Source organism: Crocodylus siamensis, chromosome 12 (genome assembly GCF_052110815.1).
Source record: "Crocodylus siamensis isolate JL-2025a chromosome 12, ASM5211081v1, whole genome shotgun sequence".
Lineage (NCBI taxonomy): Eukaryota > Metazoa > Chordata > Crocodylia > Crocodylidae > Crocodylus > Crocodylus siamensis.
This window is the reverse complement of record NC_143406.1, coordinates 11,635,296-11,654,892: the sequence shown is the minus strand read 5'-3', so window position 1 is coordinate 11,654,892 and position 19,597 is coordinate 11,635,296. Positions and strand designations below refer to the sequence as shown.

The following is a 19,597-nucleotide window of genomic DNA, read 5'->3' as shown; positions in this document are numbered from 1 at the left end:
CAAGAGCTACAGGAAAGTACCATTATCTTTCCCTATGTCGAAGTTGGTCTTGTACGTTCTTGTATACCTGCTGAGCCTCATATTGGGCCATAAGCCTGCAGTGGGGCTCAACTATATGGGAGTCACAGCAGGTCTGGTGCCTTGAACTGTAAGCTTTGAAGCAGGGACTGTGCCATATTTGGGGATTTTAGGTCACTCAAACACAATGGAGGCCCCTATCTGGACTGGATTTTGGTAAGCAGCTGCAATGGGAATTATATAAAAAAAAAAGGCCCATGCTTTGATCCTAGAAGCAGAGCCAAAATCTTTACTAAAAGAAAAAAAATGTTCAAGGGGGAAGGGGGAACAGAATAAATATTTTAATTGCTGTTCTCTCCTTCTTCACTTTGTCCTTATGTGAGCACAACCGGCTGTCCTTAGAGAGGACAGTGGCATTTTTAAAAAAAGCATAACAATGCTGGAAGGTGAAAGAGGAACAGACTTGCCACAGAATTACTGAGTCTCTGCCAATTGATACCTGCAAGAACTGTTTGAATTTGCGATTCCCTGACCTTGGTAGCATCTCCTGTAATTGCTTCCTCACAAACCCAATCCCACTGACTCAGGTCTATGGGAACTCTGCTGCTGGCTTCAATAAGAGCTGCCCCTTAAATATTTAACAGATGGATATGAATCTTGTGAAAAAAAGTCACTCTTTATAACAGATATCCCCCAGGAAGGCATTTCTCATCACACAAAAGGGTTGCAAGTGCCTGAATGGGACCTTTGGGAGGAGGATGAATGGGCTATTAAGAAGGAAGCCTGGAAAAATTAAAAGTAATATAAAAGCCTGAGCTGCAGAGCTCCTGAGCAGTAGCAGCAGGTTTCCTAGGGTAGCAATCTGGGCAGGAAGTGCCATGTGATCCTATTACTAGATGTACCAGTCATCAGCAGATGGAGTTCCTATAGCAAAGCAAGCTCCTCAGCTTTGCCCATCGGTGGAGCTGCTTGCAAGCAACTCCACACAGGGACACACTCATGTCACAGTAACAGCGACTTGTTTCTGCTTGCTGTGCTTGCACGTATAGCACAAATGCAGGCAAACCTACAGGCACCAAACTGATGCGACTAGCAGCCACCTGCTGTGTGCCCCTGCCGAGATCAGTATGTAGTATTTTCCTTAGGCTCTCCTCTGGGTGCCGCACAGAGATTTAAAGCAGCCTACATAGCTAGGCATTGTAAAATGCCTTTCAATCTAAATGGCTGGAAAAGCCCCTCACAAACCTGCTGTGAGGTCAGCCCTGCATGTGCTTCTCATGCTACCTGCCAGTCGCACACAAATTTTGGCTCCCCTTCCAAAATGCAGCCCTGGGAGCATATCCTAGTGCCATGTCCTGCACCTTACCACTGATAAAAAATACGAGCTTGGGAACAACTGCCACCCTGGATCAGGCCAGGAACCCTGTTAATCCAAGGTACTGGCTTCAGGAGAAGCCACTGCCAGACTCTGCAAAAGCTAGGCAGAGTCACACTAGCCCTGAGTAAGGCGCAAGTATTTAACAGTGAGAAGAATGAATCATTTGACCACCTCAAATTGAGGAAGGAGCTACTTCCTACCTATCCTGCTGGTGGGTTTGCAATGTGAATGCCTGTCCCACACTAATGCATCTCATGGGTTATATGCTTCTGAAGTTCCCTTTGTACTAAAAGGCGCTAGGAAGGCTCTACCTTGCTCCTTCTCATCAGCAAGGCATCTGTCCCCAAAAGGTTGAGCAACCAATACCTCAGAGCGTAGGAGAATGAACACAGGAGGAAAACTGAATATGAGGCACTGCTCATATTCCACAGTGAACACCATTCCACTCTAATGCTATGCAGTCACCCCTTAGAGGATGCTGCTGGCAAAATTAAATTACACAGACTCATCTTCTTCAATCCTTGGCAAGACTGACTCCAGCAAGACCAGGAAATTAAATTCACTCAATGCTGGGTTACAAAGCCAGTCTAGAAAAAAAAAATGTATGGACAAACAACAGTTGCAGGAACAGATAAAAGAAAACCTCTGGATTCAAACCTAGGAAAATTCTAAGACGTTGTGGGGAAGGAAACAAGTCTAGACGGGTTACAAAACAGCTCCCCTCCACCCCCAGTCCCCAATCAAAGTTACAGGGTTGGTTCATGTACTGCCTGCAAACCTAACATACCCCCCCCCCGCATTATCCAGCTAAAGGTATCCAGCCACACCAGACATGAACACCAGGTTCATCTACTTTGCTGCCACAACTCCAGGCTGCTGTCTTCACGCAGACATTATGTGCACCACAGCCCAGTTGCATAGCAGCTCTGCACTTCTCAAACTCCAGTCACCTCAGAAGGGCAAATTGTTCCACGCACATCCGTACAGGGAGAGTTGCTGAGAAAACCACCCAACCATCCTCACTTTGGAGAGGGGTTATTCTTGGCTGCTTCCATTAGGGTTGGAAAGGTTGGCACAGCAGGGCAGCTGTCCAAAACAATGCAGCGCTGCACAGTGTGAGCAGTTGTGCCCTGCACAATCTTTGCAAAAGCTGGCAAATTGGATTGCTGAAGCTGACATGCGTTGCCACGGCCACTTACGATAATTGTTCATTTGACTCAGAGAGACTGCACAACTTAACAGCTAAGCCCTGAAATGCTCTGCTGAAAGGGATGAGTGAGTACAGCTCAGTAGCGTTCCAAGGGGCTAATTATAGCGATGTTGAGTAAGAGTGTACAGCGGGAATCCCAAAGCTTGTTTCAGGGTAAGATCTCACAGGACTGCCACATTAACAGGGTCCCAAGAAATGTTCTAAAGCCAAATGGGCAACACAAGCCTCAAGGCTCAGAAACCATTCCCTCCAGGAGAATACCAATTGGATCTGTATCATTTTGGTTAGTGCATTGTCAAGGTTGTCTATGTTGGCTCCAGCCTGTACACAAGAGCCCTCACTGACTGCAGCAGGAGCTATCCACAAGGACAGCGCTGGATCAGGTGATGCACTGAGCCCACTGCACACTTGATATATAAATGCCAGAAAGAATTGATCTTGCAAAAAAAGCCCCATTATAATAATAAAAAACTCTGCACTGAGAAGAGAGAGAAAGATTTTGTAAACATGTCAGAGAAGGTGAGCCACAGCAGCTGTCTCTGCAGGGGAAATCCTCACTCCTACAGCCAAGAAGATTACAGGGTTCAAACACAGGTCAGACTGCCACCACCTTGGGCATGCTAAAAATCTCACAGCCCTGGCCTTTTCCAAGCTTTGCAATCTGACAGACCAAGGCTGGCAGGGAGGTTGACCTGGGACTTGGGAGACCTGGGTTCATGCCCTGCTCTGCCACAGAATCCCATGGCACCTTGAGCAAGATCTCTTCTCTTCCACCCCCCGTTTTTAAAGTGGGGGTAACCACTGCTGTCCTGCCAGGGTAAGTGTACTAGTGATTGCAAAGTGCACTGATAACACAGAAAAGGAAGACCTTAGACACAATCACCTATGCTTTTGCTTCTCCACTGCCATAAACTCATGATCAGGCCCTTTGGCACTGCTTACAAATTCTCTCTCTAAACACACACCATGCTGTGCCCTGATGCCCTATGGCACTGCAACACAGCCATAAAGGGCTACCAGATCAGGATGGTGACTCCTCACACCAATTCCATCCTAGTGCAACAGGCAAGAGCTGAGTAAATTCAGTGTCAGGTCTGGATCGCCATGTTCAGCCACTGCCAGTGCTGCAGGACTTGCAAAGGATGGCTAGGCTAGTTTGTGGGCAGGGAGACAGCAGTAGGGACAGACTGAGGTTCTGAGTGAAACCTGGGCGGCCTGGGATTGCTGGGACAAGAGGCTTTTCAGCCAGAAAGACCAAAAAGGGACCGTTTTTATGAAGACTGTGGCAAGTCCTTAGATGTCAAGAGCCCACATCCCATTGTAGAATTTCAGGCAGTGAAAATTACACAGGCAGCATTTTCTATAGGTTAGAAAGAGGAAGGGTTGGGGGGAGGGTGGAAAATGGCAAAAAACTGAGAACCAGAACTCCCAAATTCCCTTCCTGAATTACCTAAAACTATTTAAGGCTCAGTATCTCCTCCCCACAAACTGCCCAGCATTAAAGGGCCCAGGACGGGGGGCAGACTCCATGATCTTCAGAGGTTGCTTCCAGCCCTAATGTCTATGAAATCTATGAAATTAGAGCAGCTCCAAGAGCTGTGCTAAAAAACGGCAGTGGGGGTCCTCTAGCTGATACACGAGACTGGAGACTGCTAGAGCAGTGGTTCTCAAGTTTGTTTCATATTGGGACCCATTTGCAAAGACCAATGGCTTGTCCTGACACCTACCCCCCACCAGCCCTGCCAATGCCTGACCCACAGTCCCCTGCCCTACCACAGCCTTACCACCCAGCCACCTTTCCCCACTGCTGGCAGGCACCTGTCCCCCTGCTCTACACACACACACTCTCACACTCTGCCTCCCCACCCTGACAATCTCCCAAGCCCACGCCCTCCAACTTCTGCTCCCTATACACTTACCTTCATCCAGCTGATGGGGCTGCTCCCACGACCCTGCCTGGCTGCATGCTGGCCATGCCCCAAGCAGCTGCTTGCAGGATGAAACACTGCCACCATACAAGAGGAAACCTGCACCTTCCTGCACTTTTATGACCCTTGCTCACGATCCTTTGAAACATTCTTGTGACTCACTTTTGGGTAGTGACCGATGGGTTGAGAAACACTGTGCTGGAGCATGCTCCAACGTGCTGTATTTGCTCCGTGTTGGAGCAGTCTCGCTGCATATATATTGGTGCCCAAAGTGTCCATTTAACAGAGAGGTCACTGAGGTGAGAGACAGGCTAAGGAAGGTTTCCAAAACAGTACAGCAAGCCAGTGACAGAATGGGAGCTGGCTCCCTGCAATAGCATGTTTAGCCCCAGCATCATCCAAGACCCCAGGGACTGCTGCTGAAATCTGTGAATGGAAACAGTCTGGCACACATTTGGTTGCTTGATAAGTAAATGATCGTGAAATACGTGGGCATCGTTCCACAGATAGTATGATAAGCGGTCACCTCTGTAAATGCTAACAAGACAGCTCCTACATGCAGCAGAGTTTATCTAAGGTCCCCTTGCTGTTAAAAAGGCAATGAAAACTATGGTCCTGATCCTGGAACTCCTAAACAAAGGGACAAGACAAAGCCTTGAACTAATCTACAGAGTAGCCCAAGTAGCTCCCAGTGAGTAGAGCATCTCAACACAGTTAACTAGCTTCCGCCCAATGACTTACGGTCGTGAGTGTGCGGTCTCGTAGCGCTCGAAAGCATGTGAGAGGTCGTGCTTGTTGTTCATGTAGCACTGCGTGCACAGGTCGTAGTCAAAACACGCCTTGCACTTCCACCGCATTCCCCTGATCCCATGCTTCTTGCAGCAGTCACAGATGATGTTGGGATGGCGCACACCTGAAACACACACACAACTCAGGCCCTGTTTCCATGTCAGGCAGGCAGATAGGATGGACTCAGCTCTGTTTGCAGGGATTCAAGGGGAAAAGAAAAAAAATGCTGCTGTGATGCTTGCAGTTCAAAAAAGTATTTTCATGTGCAAGGAAATTTCAGGTTACTAAGACAGTTTGGTTAAATTTTCCTACCCACATCAGCCTAGGATAAGATTGTTAATGACACTATGCTATTTATTCCTTTAAATCAAATCCCTTGAAGAGGTGGAGGGAGCCTGGGAACAAGAAAGCTATTTAAAATGTACAGAGGTTTTAGGAAGCCTTCCAAAGACACCAATCACTGTAGCTAAAAACAGATGTTGGATTTCTCCCAGAACAAAGCCTTTTATTCTGGGATCCTACAGATGTCCCACTAAGTATCTGTGAAGTAGTGAGATAACACTTCCTCCCCCCACAGGTTAATCAGGGCTAATTCAAGTTATTTACCATTCAAACTGTGTGTAAAGGGCTGTCTAGCACTTGTTTTAACACGGGACAATCAGACCTGGGATAAACCTGATGTCTGTTTTTAGCCTTAATGCTGCCAAGGTCTTTTGGCAGGCTTCTAATCTTCTACCCGAGAACCCTGCCTGGTACTGCAGTATCCGAGTGTCTCCTTCTTCAGTGTATTTAACTGGATTTGGATCTGGACACCTCAAAACATTTCACAAGATGAACATCTTAGACAGACCCCTGCACGAATGTGGTGTCCAACAAACACACAGCACGTAATCCATATATTGAGTAATAATACCAGACAGTGACTCCTAGATTTGGATGCCATACGAAGGAGAGATCCTCACCACGTTCAGTGAAGTAGGCACTAGTCACCCATTGCAGCAATGGAGGTGTGAGGCATTAAAAGAGACTAAGGGAGGGACAGTGCATAGAAGCAGCTTTTAAGCTCCTCTGCCCCCTCCCTCCAGCCCCCATGAAGGTTTTGTTCAAACAAACCCCAGCTGATTTCCCAAGGCCACAGCTTTGAAATGTCAAAAAGCCAGGAGCAGCACATGCAAAAGGGAGGTCTCCACCTTCCCTTGCCAAATCAATTCCCTAATTTAATTAAAAGCAATTGAAACTGAGGCCACAAGTCTCTTGTTTCCCTCTCCCTTCATTCCTCTACCTCCCTCTGAGTAGTGGCTCAAGGCTATTGCTTGGAAAAAGTTTACAGAGTCCAGGAAAATTTAGGAAACTCTTCCAGCCTGTTCAGTTTCTAGAGCTGTTTGGGATTATTTTACAGAACCAGTTCCCTGCTGCTGCAGGGGCCTGAGACATTGGCAGTGACCTTCTCTCTCTTGCTGCATTTTTTTTCGGGTGCTTTAAGACTGTAGTGCACAGGATGTGCATTGCCTGGAGTCATTTGAGAAGCCTGCACTTGATATGACCCAGGGCTGGTCCCTTCTAGTTCCATGTTTCTATGTAAGTCTTGCTACTTATGCAGGCACCTAGGCAGAAGCAAACTAGTTTGCAAGGCTGCTGGACACCTGCAGCTCCCCTGAGGTCCGAGGTTACATTGCTGCATTGAAAAATCAGGGTACTTGTATTTTAGTGCCTAGGTGTTTTAGGCACATGGTTCTGACCCTCTTTCAATATCTGCCTCCATATTTTCAGCATCTCTCTGTTTGAGCAGGAGCACCCAGAGGTCACCTTGTCCCACCGGTTTGTGGGGGCAGATCTGGAGCAACTCATACTTTAATTTGCCTGGATTTACAAGAGGGGAAATGCAGGCAGATTCTGACTCAGATGATTTATAACAATGGTGTCCAACCTTTTTACACCATGGACCGGCAAACCGCGGACCGGAAATGACTGCAGACTGGCAAACTACGGACCAGCATACTGCAGAATGGAAGTGACAAGCATACTACAGACCGACAGCCAACCCTTTTTTATACTCAGGATAAAAAATACAGTGGTGTAAACCTCTGTATTTAATTTCCACAGCTTACACAGAATTAGACTTTGAAGCTCTTACACAGAATTAGACTTCCAAGCCTTGCTAGGATCCTCCAGGCCTAGCAGGGATTTTTTTAAAATACATTTATAAAGTCTAGATCAATTTCCAAGCTCTTGGAGTCAAACATGGAGGCAACGGCATTCCTGATTCTAAGCTGCAAAGTTAAGGCCTCTGTCAGAATTGTCCCAAGGACTGGGTGGATGTGCACCTCAGGTTTTCCTTTGGACCCTGCTTGAAAGAAGATGGTATTGTTATTTAAAACACTTTTCCTATTTAAGGGAAGCCTCCAGAAATGTTCAAGTACAGGATGTGGCGTGCCAAGAGGCTGGAAGTCAGGAAGAGGCAGTTCTGGGTTTGCTTCTGGGATGCTTTCTGCACTTTCAGCCTTGAGCCCCTGGGTGAATTCTGAACACAATGCAGAGAAGGGCAGGCTAAAAGAAGGGTCAGCCTCAGGCTCCAAGGCCCAGGGAAGCTGGATTGAGGCTGGTGGCTGTGATTACAGGTTTTCAGTGTAGATGGCTGGCATGCATGGGTTTGGCACCAGCCTTGGAAGGGCAGATATTACCAAAGAGGTTTAGTAATTTTTCACCAGCCTCATGCAGTAAGCCCAGAGAAGAGCAGAGCTTAGAAAGTAGGGGCTCCTGCTTCCTCAGCTGCACCCAACCCCCAAGATCACTCCAAGTCTCCAAGATCATGGGACACAGCTGAAGGGAGAGCAGCTGTCATTTGATGTACGTATTGCATATGGCAAAGGACAAAGGTATTACCACATTTGTGCCTGTTCCTCTTAATGTCTACCCAATAGTTTGCCAGCCTTACCTATTTGTGCATTGTCGTACAGAAGAAGGTCATAAGCTCCTTGGAATCCAGTCCGATAGTTAGTTCTGGTCCCATGATCCCACTGGACCACCACCGTCTTATCTGGTGTTGTTGGACTGCCTTGCCGACCAATCTCAACCACAGTCCCAACATTCCCTTCGCCGTTGTCCTGATTTCCCCATTTCCAGTCCACTCCACGGACCACCCGCATCCCAACCTGCATGCTTGCATATGGGTCCAAGTCCATTGCTGTAAAACAGCCTGCAGAGTGCTCACGGGCAGAAGATCTCAAAAGCAAGACGGCAGAGGCAGTACATCCAGCGTACCTAGTGAAACAGCACATGGTTGGGTTAGGAGACATTGTACAGCCTATTGTAGAAGCTACTACCTTCACGGCCCTCTTCCAAGGTCTCTTGAGCATATATTAACAGCTGTTACAGCAGCAAAGAGTTGGCTGCTGTGGTCCCCCCTGCTGTACCTGTGGCAGGTTAGGGTGTTATGCCTTCTGTTGTGTCAGGGTTGACTGTGTAGTTGCTAAGAGGTTAGACAATGGCTGGTTTGGATAGGGATTATCTTGCCGTAGGCAAGGACTGGATTAGATGACGTCTGGAGGTCCCTTCCAGCCCTAATTTTCTACGATTCTGTGATTTTAAGTCAGGTCTGTGTCTCCTTTGAGCTGTGTCACACGAGGCATGTGAGAATGCATGGAATTATCATCCTCTGTACATTTTCCTGATTCTGCATTTGCTGCACAATTAACTCAAAACCAGTAGATCAACCTGGTTCAGTAGCACCCACCTCACGTGTCACAGAAATTGTCCAGACATATCTCGAGTCAGGAGGGATTGTGTTATCAAACACAGTCCTGGAATATCACACAAACTTCTCTACTTGCACACAAAACATGAAACCCCAGCTCCATTAAATGAGCAACAAAATACCCACTGGCTTCAGTCTGACCAGGTGTCACCTGAAGGGTGCACCCAAACAGATAAATGCACCCAAGCCAACTCAGATAAATGTCCTGTCCATAAACTTCCACCAACATGAACAGGTGTAGAAAATAAAAGGCTCCCCCCCACTCCCCTCCCCCAACCACAATGTCACCCAGATTGGCTTTGGTCCCAGCAGCAGTGACAGGAACAGCTGCAGTCAACAGCCCCACTCCCTCCCACCAGTGAACTAGAATGAAACTCAATTGAAGCAGATGAGCTTCACCTACTTTTCTCAGAGCTGCCTCCCACAATCTCCTGGAAATTGAGCTCTGTAACGGTGAATACAGGGCCAGAGTTTGCAATGCAAATCTGAAAAGTCAGAGGAGTCTCCCTGTGCAGAGAATAGCTCTGGCTGTGCTGGCTTGAGGAACAACGCCAGCTCTAGTGCATAAGTTTGCCACCTCTATTCTCTTGACCAGGATCTGGAGCAGTGTCTGTGCGCTGTAGCAGCAGGATAAAGTTGATTGCTTCACTTTGTGCTAAAATCCCACATCTGTCTGGCACTGTCACTAATAAGCAGCCATCTAAGATTTCATAGTTCAAGTTATGTCGCAACCTAGGCCTACTGCAACTTTGCAGTGGAAGTCAGGCACGGCACAAAGAGCATCTCGTTCCGAGTACAAACTAAAACCATTTGAGCTAAAGAGTTGTCTCCTTAATTGTGGACAGTATAGACCTTATGACACATAGCTGAACAGCTCTAATGCAACAGTATATGTACGCACACATACATGCACAGATGCAGAATTCATTATGACAGCCACTTCATGTACTCAAATGCATTCTTTGTAAGCACAGTGAGGGCAAACGTTGCTTAAATCAATATAAAAAGTGACAATGGAGAACGTGTCGTGAGATCTTGAGAGATGATAAGAAGCCAGAAGCTTGCCAAATATGTAAAAAGAAAGGAGAGCCCTGGCTGTGAAGAGTCATACTGCTTTTGTTCCTTCTGGCGTGTAAGAGCAATTCAAAGACAACAGAGCCCAGGGAAGATTTATAGCCCAATAAAGCAGAGGTGTGTCAGAATATTTAGTGCAGGTGCCACACAGTCCAATTAACAGGGCTCAATTCTCAGAACAACTGAGAGAGAGTCGTGATCAAAGAAGCAACCAGGCACAGAACCGGCAGCCCTGCTGGTTAAATTTTTAAAGAGGAAGTTTACATATGAATTGCACTGTTTTTAGATGCTAAATCAATCAATGCCTTGGTTAACAAGTGTAAGTGTAGACTTACAAACACACACTAACTACTCCTAAAAAAAGTTTCCACTTTAAAACATGGTGGGGGGAAGAAAAAGAGACATGACCCAAACCACTGACCCTTTAGAACAGACTCAGTGACATTTGAAGTGACATTTAAAGTTCAGCTCACTTCCTGAAGGTTGAGTCCACTAGAAAGCCACGGCGATATGGAGAGATAGAAACTCAGGGCTTAGATTGCCTTGTACAGAAAAAAAAATCTGAGGTCATACATGTATTTTAAAATAAATGCACAGCGTAATAGGGGCAGTTGTGCTGTTTGGGACAAAGTCATTTTGCAGCTGCCAAAAAGTGGAGTTGATTAATTGTATATACAGTACCTGTTTCTTGCAATGTGAGTATCTCATTCCCCGGGTGCTTAGGTGCAACTAAAAGCACCCATAATACACAGGTTCTGACACAGCCGTTGGGTAGTGACAACCTCTTCCTGATGCCTCTGCCAACCAGGTTTCAAAAAGTGACCTTAAGACCAAGAAGGGTTGCCTGAAGAAGGGTGTTTGTGCCCAAAAGCTTGCAAAGAACAACTTTTCCAACTATTTAGTTGGTGCAATAAAAGATACATCACATCTACCCAAAGAACCTTATCTACCTTAAGACCAAGAAAGTCAGAGCTGGCTCCCAATGTTGATCAGCCACTCGGCCCCCTCATTCCTTCCCAAGTTCTCTCCAAATCTTAGTCACCAATCTTTTCTGGATACATTATCCATGATCACTCATTTTCTCTGGACATTTGCTGTGCTCACCAACTGAGGCAAAACTGTCCTGCATCAGAAACAGCTCCAAGTGAGAAAGGAGGAATATTCACTCAGAGAGATGCCTTGCTGGAATTTAAAGGTTTTAGCAGCAGCTGATAATGCTAACATGGCTTTTTCTGTTGGCCGGTTGTAGAACACAATAAGGGATTACATTTTGCCAGCACACCCCTGTCCCATTCACTCACTTCAGTGTTTTGTCAGTTCAGCAGCTTCATTTGAGCAATAACCCTTCTTCTGAAACAAGACTTAAAATCCTGGTCTTAAAGGGATTAAGTCTGTCAGTCTTGGTTAAGTATTTAGTGTTTATACAAGTGCTAAATAACTATGTAGTAACGACTGCACATTCAGCATCTTGTGTAGACGCAGCTACTAAATGGGAGTAAAGCACTGGAACCCAGAGAGGCTATGAAACCTCTATCCTTGGAGGTTTTCAAGGCCTAGACAAAGCGTTGGCTGGAATGATCTAGTTGGGGATGGTCCTGCTTTGAGCAGCTGGTTGGACTAGATACCCTCCTAAGGTCCCTTCCAACCCTTATTTTCTATGATTTCCAATGCATCTCAATTACTTTAGTTATTTAGGTTCCAAAAAACTTACTGAGATCCATGAACATGGCACCTAACTACCTTTCCAGATCAAGTTTAAAAAATGAATTAAGCACTTGGGAGCCTAAGGAACTTTTTAAAAATGATTTTCAATGGGGTTTAAGCTCCTAAATCATTGAGGTGACTGGAAAATGTTATCCTTAGGCCTAAGCTGCTAATTGTGCTAGGTCAGTCACCTCCTAGCAAGACGTTTATAGTGCTGAATTATTCAATTCTGCTTTCTGATGGAGTTACTTCAATTCCCACTTGGCCCTATATATTCACAGGTGACACTTGTCACATATTTTCACCTGAAATTAAGCCACTTGCCAGTGGTGAGTGGTTAGAGATGTTCCACAGGAGGACACAGCCAGAACAAAGAACTGCTGTAAAGAAAGAAGAAACTTCTTTGCACTGAGATTTGTGAGCCAACAAACAGACGAGAAGATCTGCTGGTGTATTCTTCTGATATTGGAAAAGGAAGTTCTGTAGTAAATTACCCAAGTGTACTGCATCTCACATCAACATTCATACATTCAGCCATCATTTCCCTTGGATTGCTGGTAATTAGCATTTACTAAGGATACTACAATGTCATTCCTGTATCCTATATACTTTATTCTGCCAATAACCCAACTTATGATTCTTTGGTATCACCTACTGCTTAGAGACCTCAGTCGTGCATCAAGACCGGTGTACAAACAAGCATCACAAAGACCTACTCGTATGGAGAAGTTCTATTGATGCATCTGTGACACCAGACAAAATTTCCTCCATACCAAGTCCTTATCTCCTGCTGAAGCAGACACCGAGTGGTGAAACTGCACTGTCACAGTCACTTACATTGCCATGTAACTGTGTAACTTAACGCAATGATCAAGATAGTGAAAGAAGCTGGAGATGGGAGACTGGATGTAGTGATCCAGCAGACCCCTCCCAGTCCTACACACACATTTGTATTTCTGTAGGGAGAAAGATACAGATATATGCCTCAAACCCCAAGGAAGAATCAGACACATTTCAATACAGTTGCCCATTTATTACAGAAATGGACTCTCTCCTTTGGATCTGTTCCAAAGTAGAAGTCCCTCTAGAAAGGCCAGAGCTCAGGAGAAGTCAACTCCAACAGCAGTTACACAGAGCTTTCAGCAGGACCAGACTTTCAGCATCGCATTCAGAGAAGCACAAGCTGATTAATTTAGCAGGGCTTATATACTACAGGAAGCATGCAGCATGTTCCAGTGAGATCTTGGGCAGTGATATGGACAGAAAATAGCAGGCTTTTTGTAGAAAATGAGCTAAATAACTGCAAATCCCAGAAAACAGAAGTAGTTTCCCACACTCTTACACTACCACTTGACACTTTAGGAAATCAAACTGTGACTACAATGGGAAAACAGGCTTATGACTGGAGCACAGTGTTAGTAAGTTGGAACACCTTGATCTTAGCCAAAAGACCAAGTGAAAAGTCCTAACACCAGTTCTCCGTTCCTGTAGCACCTTCATTATCCACTGTAATTATCCTCACCAGACTCCTACAATCACACAGTACCCGAGGCACAGACACTTGCCCACAGTCACTCGGAAAGCCTGTGCAAGAGCTGAAGTCTGAAGACTTCAGAAACGAAGTCTCCTGTATTCTCCAGCAAGGCTCTAGTGCAGTCATTCTTCCCATCACTAGCCCAGATCTGTGTTCCACTTACCAAATTTGCAATCTCAGAAAACGCAAGGAAGCACCCTACTTCAATACCAACCCCTTTGATATTGTGAGATCCATATCCCCTTCACCTGGGCTACTGAGAAGCTAACTCCTTTTCATTTGCAAAGTGCTGTAAGATTTTTGATGAGTAGGTGTCAGATAATAAAAAAGATCATTCTTCATGCTTGGCTCGAGACAGCTGAGCTCCAAGAATATTTCATAATGAAACCAGAAATCAGGCGAATATACCATGCTCCAGGATTTACTACAACCTCAAAACGTGGGTCAGTCTCAGCAAACAGTTTGAGACTTGAACATCAGAGGACTGGTTTTGGCACCTCACTGAATTGTGCTTTCTGGTGAAGTTTCCAGGGTCCAAAAAGAAAAGGAGCCATCCAGCACCCTGGCAAACAGTATGCGCCATGTATCACACAGCTCTACTGGTCACTTCCCTAGCATTCTGGCTAAACTGAAGAAATATTGTTGCATTCTTTTAGGTTGCCTTTGTGCAGGTGAAGCCAGAGAACTTGCAAAGCATACGGGCATTTATGGGGATGAAAGGTACATGGGGTAATTTTATTTGTATATATATTTATGCGGGTGAAAGGCCCTATAAATAGGAAAGTTTTCTAGTTTCCGATGGTGCTAAATCTTAGACAGTCTTCAAGTGAGTCAGTACACAGTCTCTTCTCTAATGTACGAGATGCCAGGAACCCAAGATTAGAATTCCACACACACGCACACACACGTGCATGGGATTTTGCTATGCATAGACCATGAAGCACACTGGGGCCAGACTCAAACTGCAGATGTCTATGCTGCCTCCTTGGCTAATCGTGAGCATTGTCCATTGACTTCAATAAGAAATGACAGCCCTCTGCGTCTTGTGAGATTATGCTGCAAACTCGATAGCCAAAGTGCAGCACCAGGCTTTGAAGACAACATATGCAAGAGCATCAGTAGCTGGGCCCCAGCTTTTAAGTCATGCATGAAATCAGACAGACAGAGGGGCTGAAATGAATATCAGGATTCAAGGAAACTCCTCTGCTCATTGTTCTGGCACTAGGTTAAAATTCTCCTTCCTTATTTCTTCCAGGAGGAGGCTAGCGTGTCAGAAACCAAAACACACCAATTTTGAAGCTCTTGGGCTGAGCAAAAAGGGTTACTGTGAAATGCACTCAGAGCAGGGGAAGCTGAGATCCAGCAATACAAATCCACCCCCAAACATTTGTGATGCCTGGCACGTCCTTTCCAGCCCTCCCCCTTGGCGATTACTAATGGACCTGCTTATACTGCTCTGTCCCTGACTTGGCTCCAAAAGTCTCTTCAAATATAATTTCCACTATTGGGTAAATAAAAGAGAGGCAAGGAAATACCCTGCTCCTCCAGGTTACAGAGCTATTAGAAAGAGGATTAAAGAATATCAGTGACCACCTAGCAGATGCATTTCAGCCACCACAGGGTTTGTACACTTAGGCCAAAATTTACTGTTAATACATTGTCAGCCCAAAGCACTTTTGATGCAGGCATCTCACTTAGGGCTCACAGTGAGCAAATGCGGAGCCAGCCTGACATTGGTATCGTCTTGCCATATTACAGATGGATCCGGAGGGAGAAGCACAAAGGAAACGTATGATTCACTTCTAATCACACACTGAGTCAGATGCAGAGCTGAGTCTCTCTGGCATAGGCATGCCTTAATTTCAGTTCAGAAAGAAACCTTTGGGATAGAGAGAGAAAACTCTCCACTAAAGAGTATGCTACTGTGATTCAAAGAGCACTTATTCTGCAACCTTTCTGCATCCCTAAACCCTTTACAAGCTCTAACCATGCACAGGACTGGCTTCTCTCACCACCCTAGATTACAGACATCCTATTGTTCTGCCCAGGTTAAAGGGCAGCCCTTGTCTTCCACTACACTGTTATTCACGTATTTGCTTTGGCTGGAGGCAAAAAGTCAGACAGGCCCCTTAATTCCTTTGTTTCTTCATTCTGAATAGAGGGACATCAAATCCAAAGTGTGGCAGAGTATCCAGGAGGGCAGCCAGGGCATTCGAGATGAAAGCTGTTTTTTGCAGACTCTTCCCTAGTGACTACTGCAGACTGTAGCTCAGTGAGGTTTTCAGCACATTCTGCCCTGCCCTGAACAAATGAATCTTTTCCCAGCAGATGATGGTGAAATAATTCCTGTGCCTTCTCGCTAACAGCAGAGCAGGCTGGAAAGTCCTCACCCAACCCTGGGGAATTGCCCTTGACTTCAGAAAGCAGGATCAGGCCCTTATAGGCCATCTCGGCTGTTCCTTCTGCACTAGCTCAATTTCAGGATTGTTCCCTCTGACACGGTTCAGTGATGAGCCCAAATGCCTGGGCTGGTTGCAAGTGTAGGGCAGTTCTGACCATGGTAGCTAGATATATTTACAGCCCCTGTCCCTGGGCATTGAAGTGTGGATGTGGGAGAGACCTCTGAATCACAGAGAACTCTTATATCTCTACTTGGCCAGCTGGACTCAGCCTAGCTCCTATTTCCATTGCCAGCCTCTAAAATGAACGCCAACCTTTAAAATTGTTGGTTTTAGCCATGGTGGTCTTATAGGCAGACAAGGTTCAATTTTAAAAATAGATTAAAAAAAAGTGTTAAATTATTAAAGAACAATTTTTTCCAACTATTTAGTTGGTGTAATATAAGAGATCATATCTACCCAAAGAACCTTGTCAGCCTTTAAAACGAAATTCTCAATGGTCTTCCCTTGGTAGGAGGTAGATTTGGGGCAGGAGAGGGGAACATCCTGCCCTGCTTTCAAGCAAGTGCCATAGCAGCAGCTCCCTGCTCCAAGAGGGGACCCATGAAGGAACCCCAGTGTCAGGGCTGTGGCTTGTCTGGAGTCTCTGACGCTTGCTTTGACCCAAAGAAGAAAGGATACCCCATGCAGGCCAAGATCTACCCTTCCTTTCCTGTTTGCAGGCACTCTTCCTATTGACTGCATTACTCAACACATGCAGCAGCATCAGGACATGCTTCTGGGGTCTCTGGGAGTGAACTGCAAGCTGCTATCAGCTTCTCAATGCCACATGACAACAAGTCCTCCCCCCCGCCCCTAAAGCTTTCCTCAGGCTGTACATTGCAAGTACAACAGATCCTTATGTAACACGATGAAGCTGCCCTAATTGTAACTGTCCCAAACTGGACTCTTTCAGACACATGCTTAATGATCCAGGGGCTGCTATGTTTAAACAGGCAGAGCTAATTCAGCGAACAGCTGGCACCATCATAAAAATAGAAGCAATGGTTGAAAAAAAAAATTTACACAGGAAACATACAACCAAGCAGTCCCAGCAGCCGCAGCATCACTTTGTGGCTTCAGATGGATCATGACTTTACCTTGTGCCCATTTTATGGGAAGGATTTCCTTGCAGTCAAATGGGAATCCCCCATCCTCCACCTCCTCTCTACAGCTGGCAAGTCCCAGGGAGGCAGAGGGCCTGGATCTGGTGACAAGCTCTGTGCAGCATCCCTGCAAAAAACCCCTTGCCGGACGAAGGGTAGGCGTATGTGGCGGGGGGTCACGTTGGAAAACAGGAGAGGGCTGGCAGCTCCCTGGGTCCATTGAGTTTTGATGTCTGGAAAGCTGAAAGGAATGCCCATCATCCCACCTCTATTCTCACATTCGACACAGATACTGCTGCTCCTTGGGACACCTTAGCTTCGGCCACTATCAGTCTCCTTCTCCAGCTCTCCCAGCCCTGGATGCCGACACCTACTGATAGAAGGCCTGCCTATCCCAGCTTGCAAAGCCTTCCACCTTTCAGCAGTCACCGCCTACTTACAGACTCCTGCACTGTGCCCAGATTTTTTTTTTTTTAAATGAAAATTTTCCGTGTTCTAGGCCGAATCAATTCCAAATCTGTGAGTTAGTCAAAAACCATAAATGACCCCACTACCGGCAAACGTCCTCCATCCCCACCTGGGGCTTCAGATGTTTCCAAATCATTTGGCAGGCATCCTACGTGCAAGCCCAAGCCCAGAGGCTTCAGGTGCAGATGCCCCCGAGTTTTGCTTGCCCTCAGCCATTAAGGCCACAGGAGCAACCTAGGGAGGAGGCTCCTATTTCCATAAAATGGGCATCAAGCCAATATCTTCCCATTTGAGCAGCATGTGGGAGGTTAACTATACATTACCTTTGTGGGTACTACCCTGTGCCAGAAAAGTGGTTATCCCCACAGAGTAGGAAAACACGTGAGCAAGCAAGGATGGCCCTGACCAATAAACACCAAAGCTGAGCACTCAAGTAGGGGAAATGACACTGGCAAACAAAGCTGCTTTCACTTTACAGCCAGAGTCCTATACAGCGCATATAGGCATTGTGAAAGCAGAAGGACACATTATCAGTGCAGACCATAGCTGTAGAGCTCTCACCCCACATTAACTTAGACTTGCTACCATGCTTCAGCCTGGAGAAGCTATTCAGAGGTTGCATTTTCACAGACCTACATTTTGCATACTGTCTTAAACTCCTATCCACCCAAGAGGGTACACAAACCCCAGCAGACTCTCCCTATGCCTGAAGAAGGGCATTTAAGCCTGAAAGCTTGCACAGAACAATTTTTCCAGCTATTCAGTTGGTCTAATAAAAGATATCAAACTTACCCAAAGACCTTGTCTGCCTATATTGAGAGGTTGGTAATTTTCCCTGCCTCAGCAAGGAATGAGGAGTGCTTGTCATATTAACCCCATCCACACACTAACCCAAGAGTAATGGAAACACCGGTGTAGGGACTGCCCCTTATTCCCGACTACATTATTGGTCAACAAAGGGGGAAGACTGGAGGGCATTAACCTGTGACTCTTTTTTATGCAGACAAAATAAACATGCAGTGTCTCCATTTGCAGCACCACTTGAATGCTCTGAATCAGTTCTCATTCAGAAAGGTAAATGGCTGGTAAACCCAGTTCTGCACAGGGACCCAGGCTGAGAGAAAAGGAACAATATTATCAACACTGGCATTAGTTCCTGCTCATGAGATCTCATTAAGGAGAGTGTGGCTGAGGAAAAGAAAAGCGTGCAATACTCCTATCTTTTATTTAGATTAAATCTTAATTACAGCCCAGCTGGTGCATTTGAAATGACAGCTGCCTTTAGCAAGCAAACCAGGAGACCCGTTTCTGCATAGAGACAGAAGCACTTCTGGACCCACCCCTACCAAATAAGAAAAGCAAACCTGGATGTTTTTTGTTGCTTCCATTCAGACAGGCCCCTGGCTACAGAACTGGCCTAGCCAATTCAATAGTTTTGTCTGGGTTTTATTCAATGCAGTGACCCTCACAGCTCAGGCTTTGAGAGCAGATGGGCAGGGCATGCACACTAGCCTGAACAATCCAGCTGCATAATATCCTGAAGCCTTGCATCACATGCACACTCCTCTGGGGTGAGACTGCAGAGCAGGTTAGACAGATGCTTAACTGGGATGGTTTAGTCAGTCGGACGGTTTAGTTCTGCTGTGAGCAAGGGAATGGAGTAGATGTGACCCCCAGATGTCCCTTCCAGCCCCTACTTTGCTGTGATTCTAAGCAGAGGGGTGGACAGGGCATTAAGACACCCTCTGCCTCCTTCTGATGTCAAACCCAGGGTGTTTGGAGCAGTCACCAAAAGCAAGAAGAGCCAAAAAAAGAAAATGAGACTGGGACAGGGGAATGGGCAAACCACGCAGCAGCCTTGGCTCTTGGACTTCCTCTGACTGCTGTTGGAGGCTGCTTGCAAAGGACGGCAGATGAGCCCCCGTGCAGGTTTCAAAATACTTCCTGCCAGCAGGAAGGCAAAAAGCTGTGGCATCTCAAGAAAGCAAGCCAGGCTCTGCAGTAGTGCTGTAGCCCACTAGTACAAGCCTAGTCAGATAACCATGCACTGACTACTTTTCACTTACTCAGGGAAATGAATGTGGGTCTGATGCTGGGACACAAGTAGTTCTGAACGTGCTTGGAAAAGCAGGGCTGATTTCCTGCGGGGACAATAGTAAAAGAAATCCCAGCGTGAGATGAGGCTCACTCCCCACC

The 19,597-nt window shown here is 46.2% G+C and overlaps 1 protein-coding gene across 8 annotated transcripts in view; it reads right to left on the bottom strand.

Moving 5' to 3' along the window:
* MIB2 (MIB E3 ubiquitin protein ligase 2) overlaps positions 1 to 19,597 on the bottom strand; it is an 86,611-nt gene that overhangs the window by 49,908 nt on the left and 17,106 nt on the right. For 7 of the 8 annotated variants that reach the window (XM_090023764.1, XM_090023759.1, XM_090023763.1 and 4 more), the window contains 2 exons: positions 8,259 to 8,584; positions 5,276 to 5,447 (listed from right to left, as the gene is read on the bottom strand). In XM_090023764.1, coding sequence (XP_089879890.1) covers positions 5,276 to 5,447; positions 8,259 to 8,505 — 419 coding nt within the window. In that variant the 5' untranslated portion in view covers positions 8,506 to 8,584. Of the gene's footprint in view, positions 1 to 5,275; positions 5,448 to 8,258; positions 8,585 to 19,467; positions 19,543 to 19,597 lie in introns of all 8 variants that reach the window. The other variant, XM_090023762.1, reaches the window with a different exon arrangement.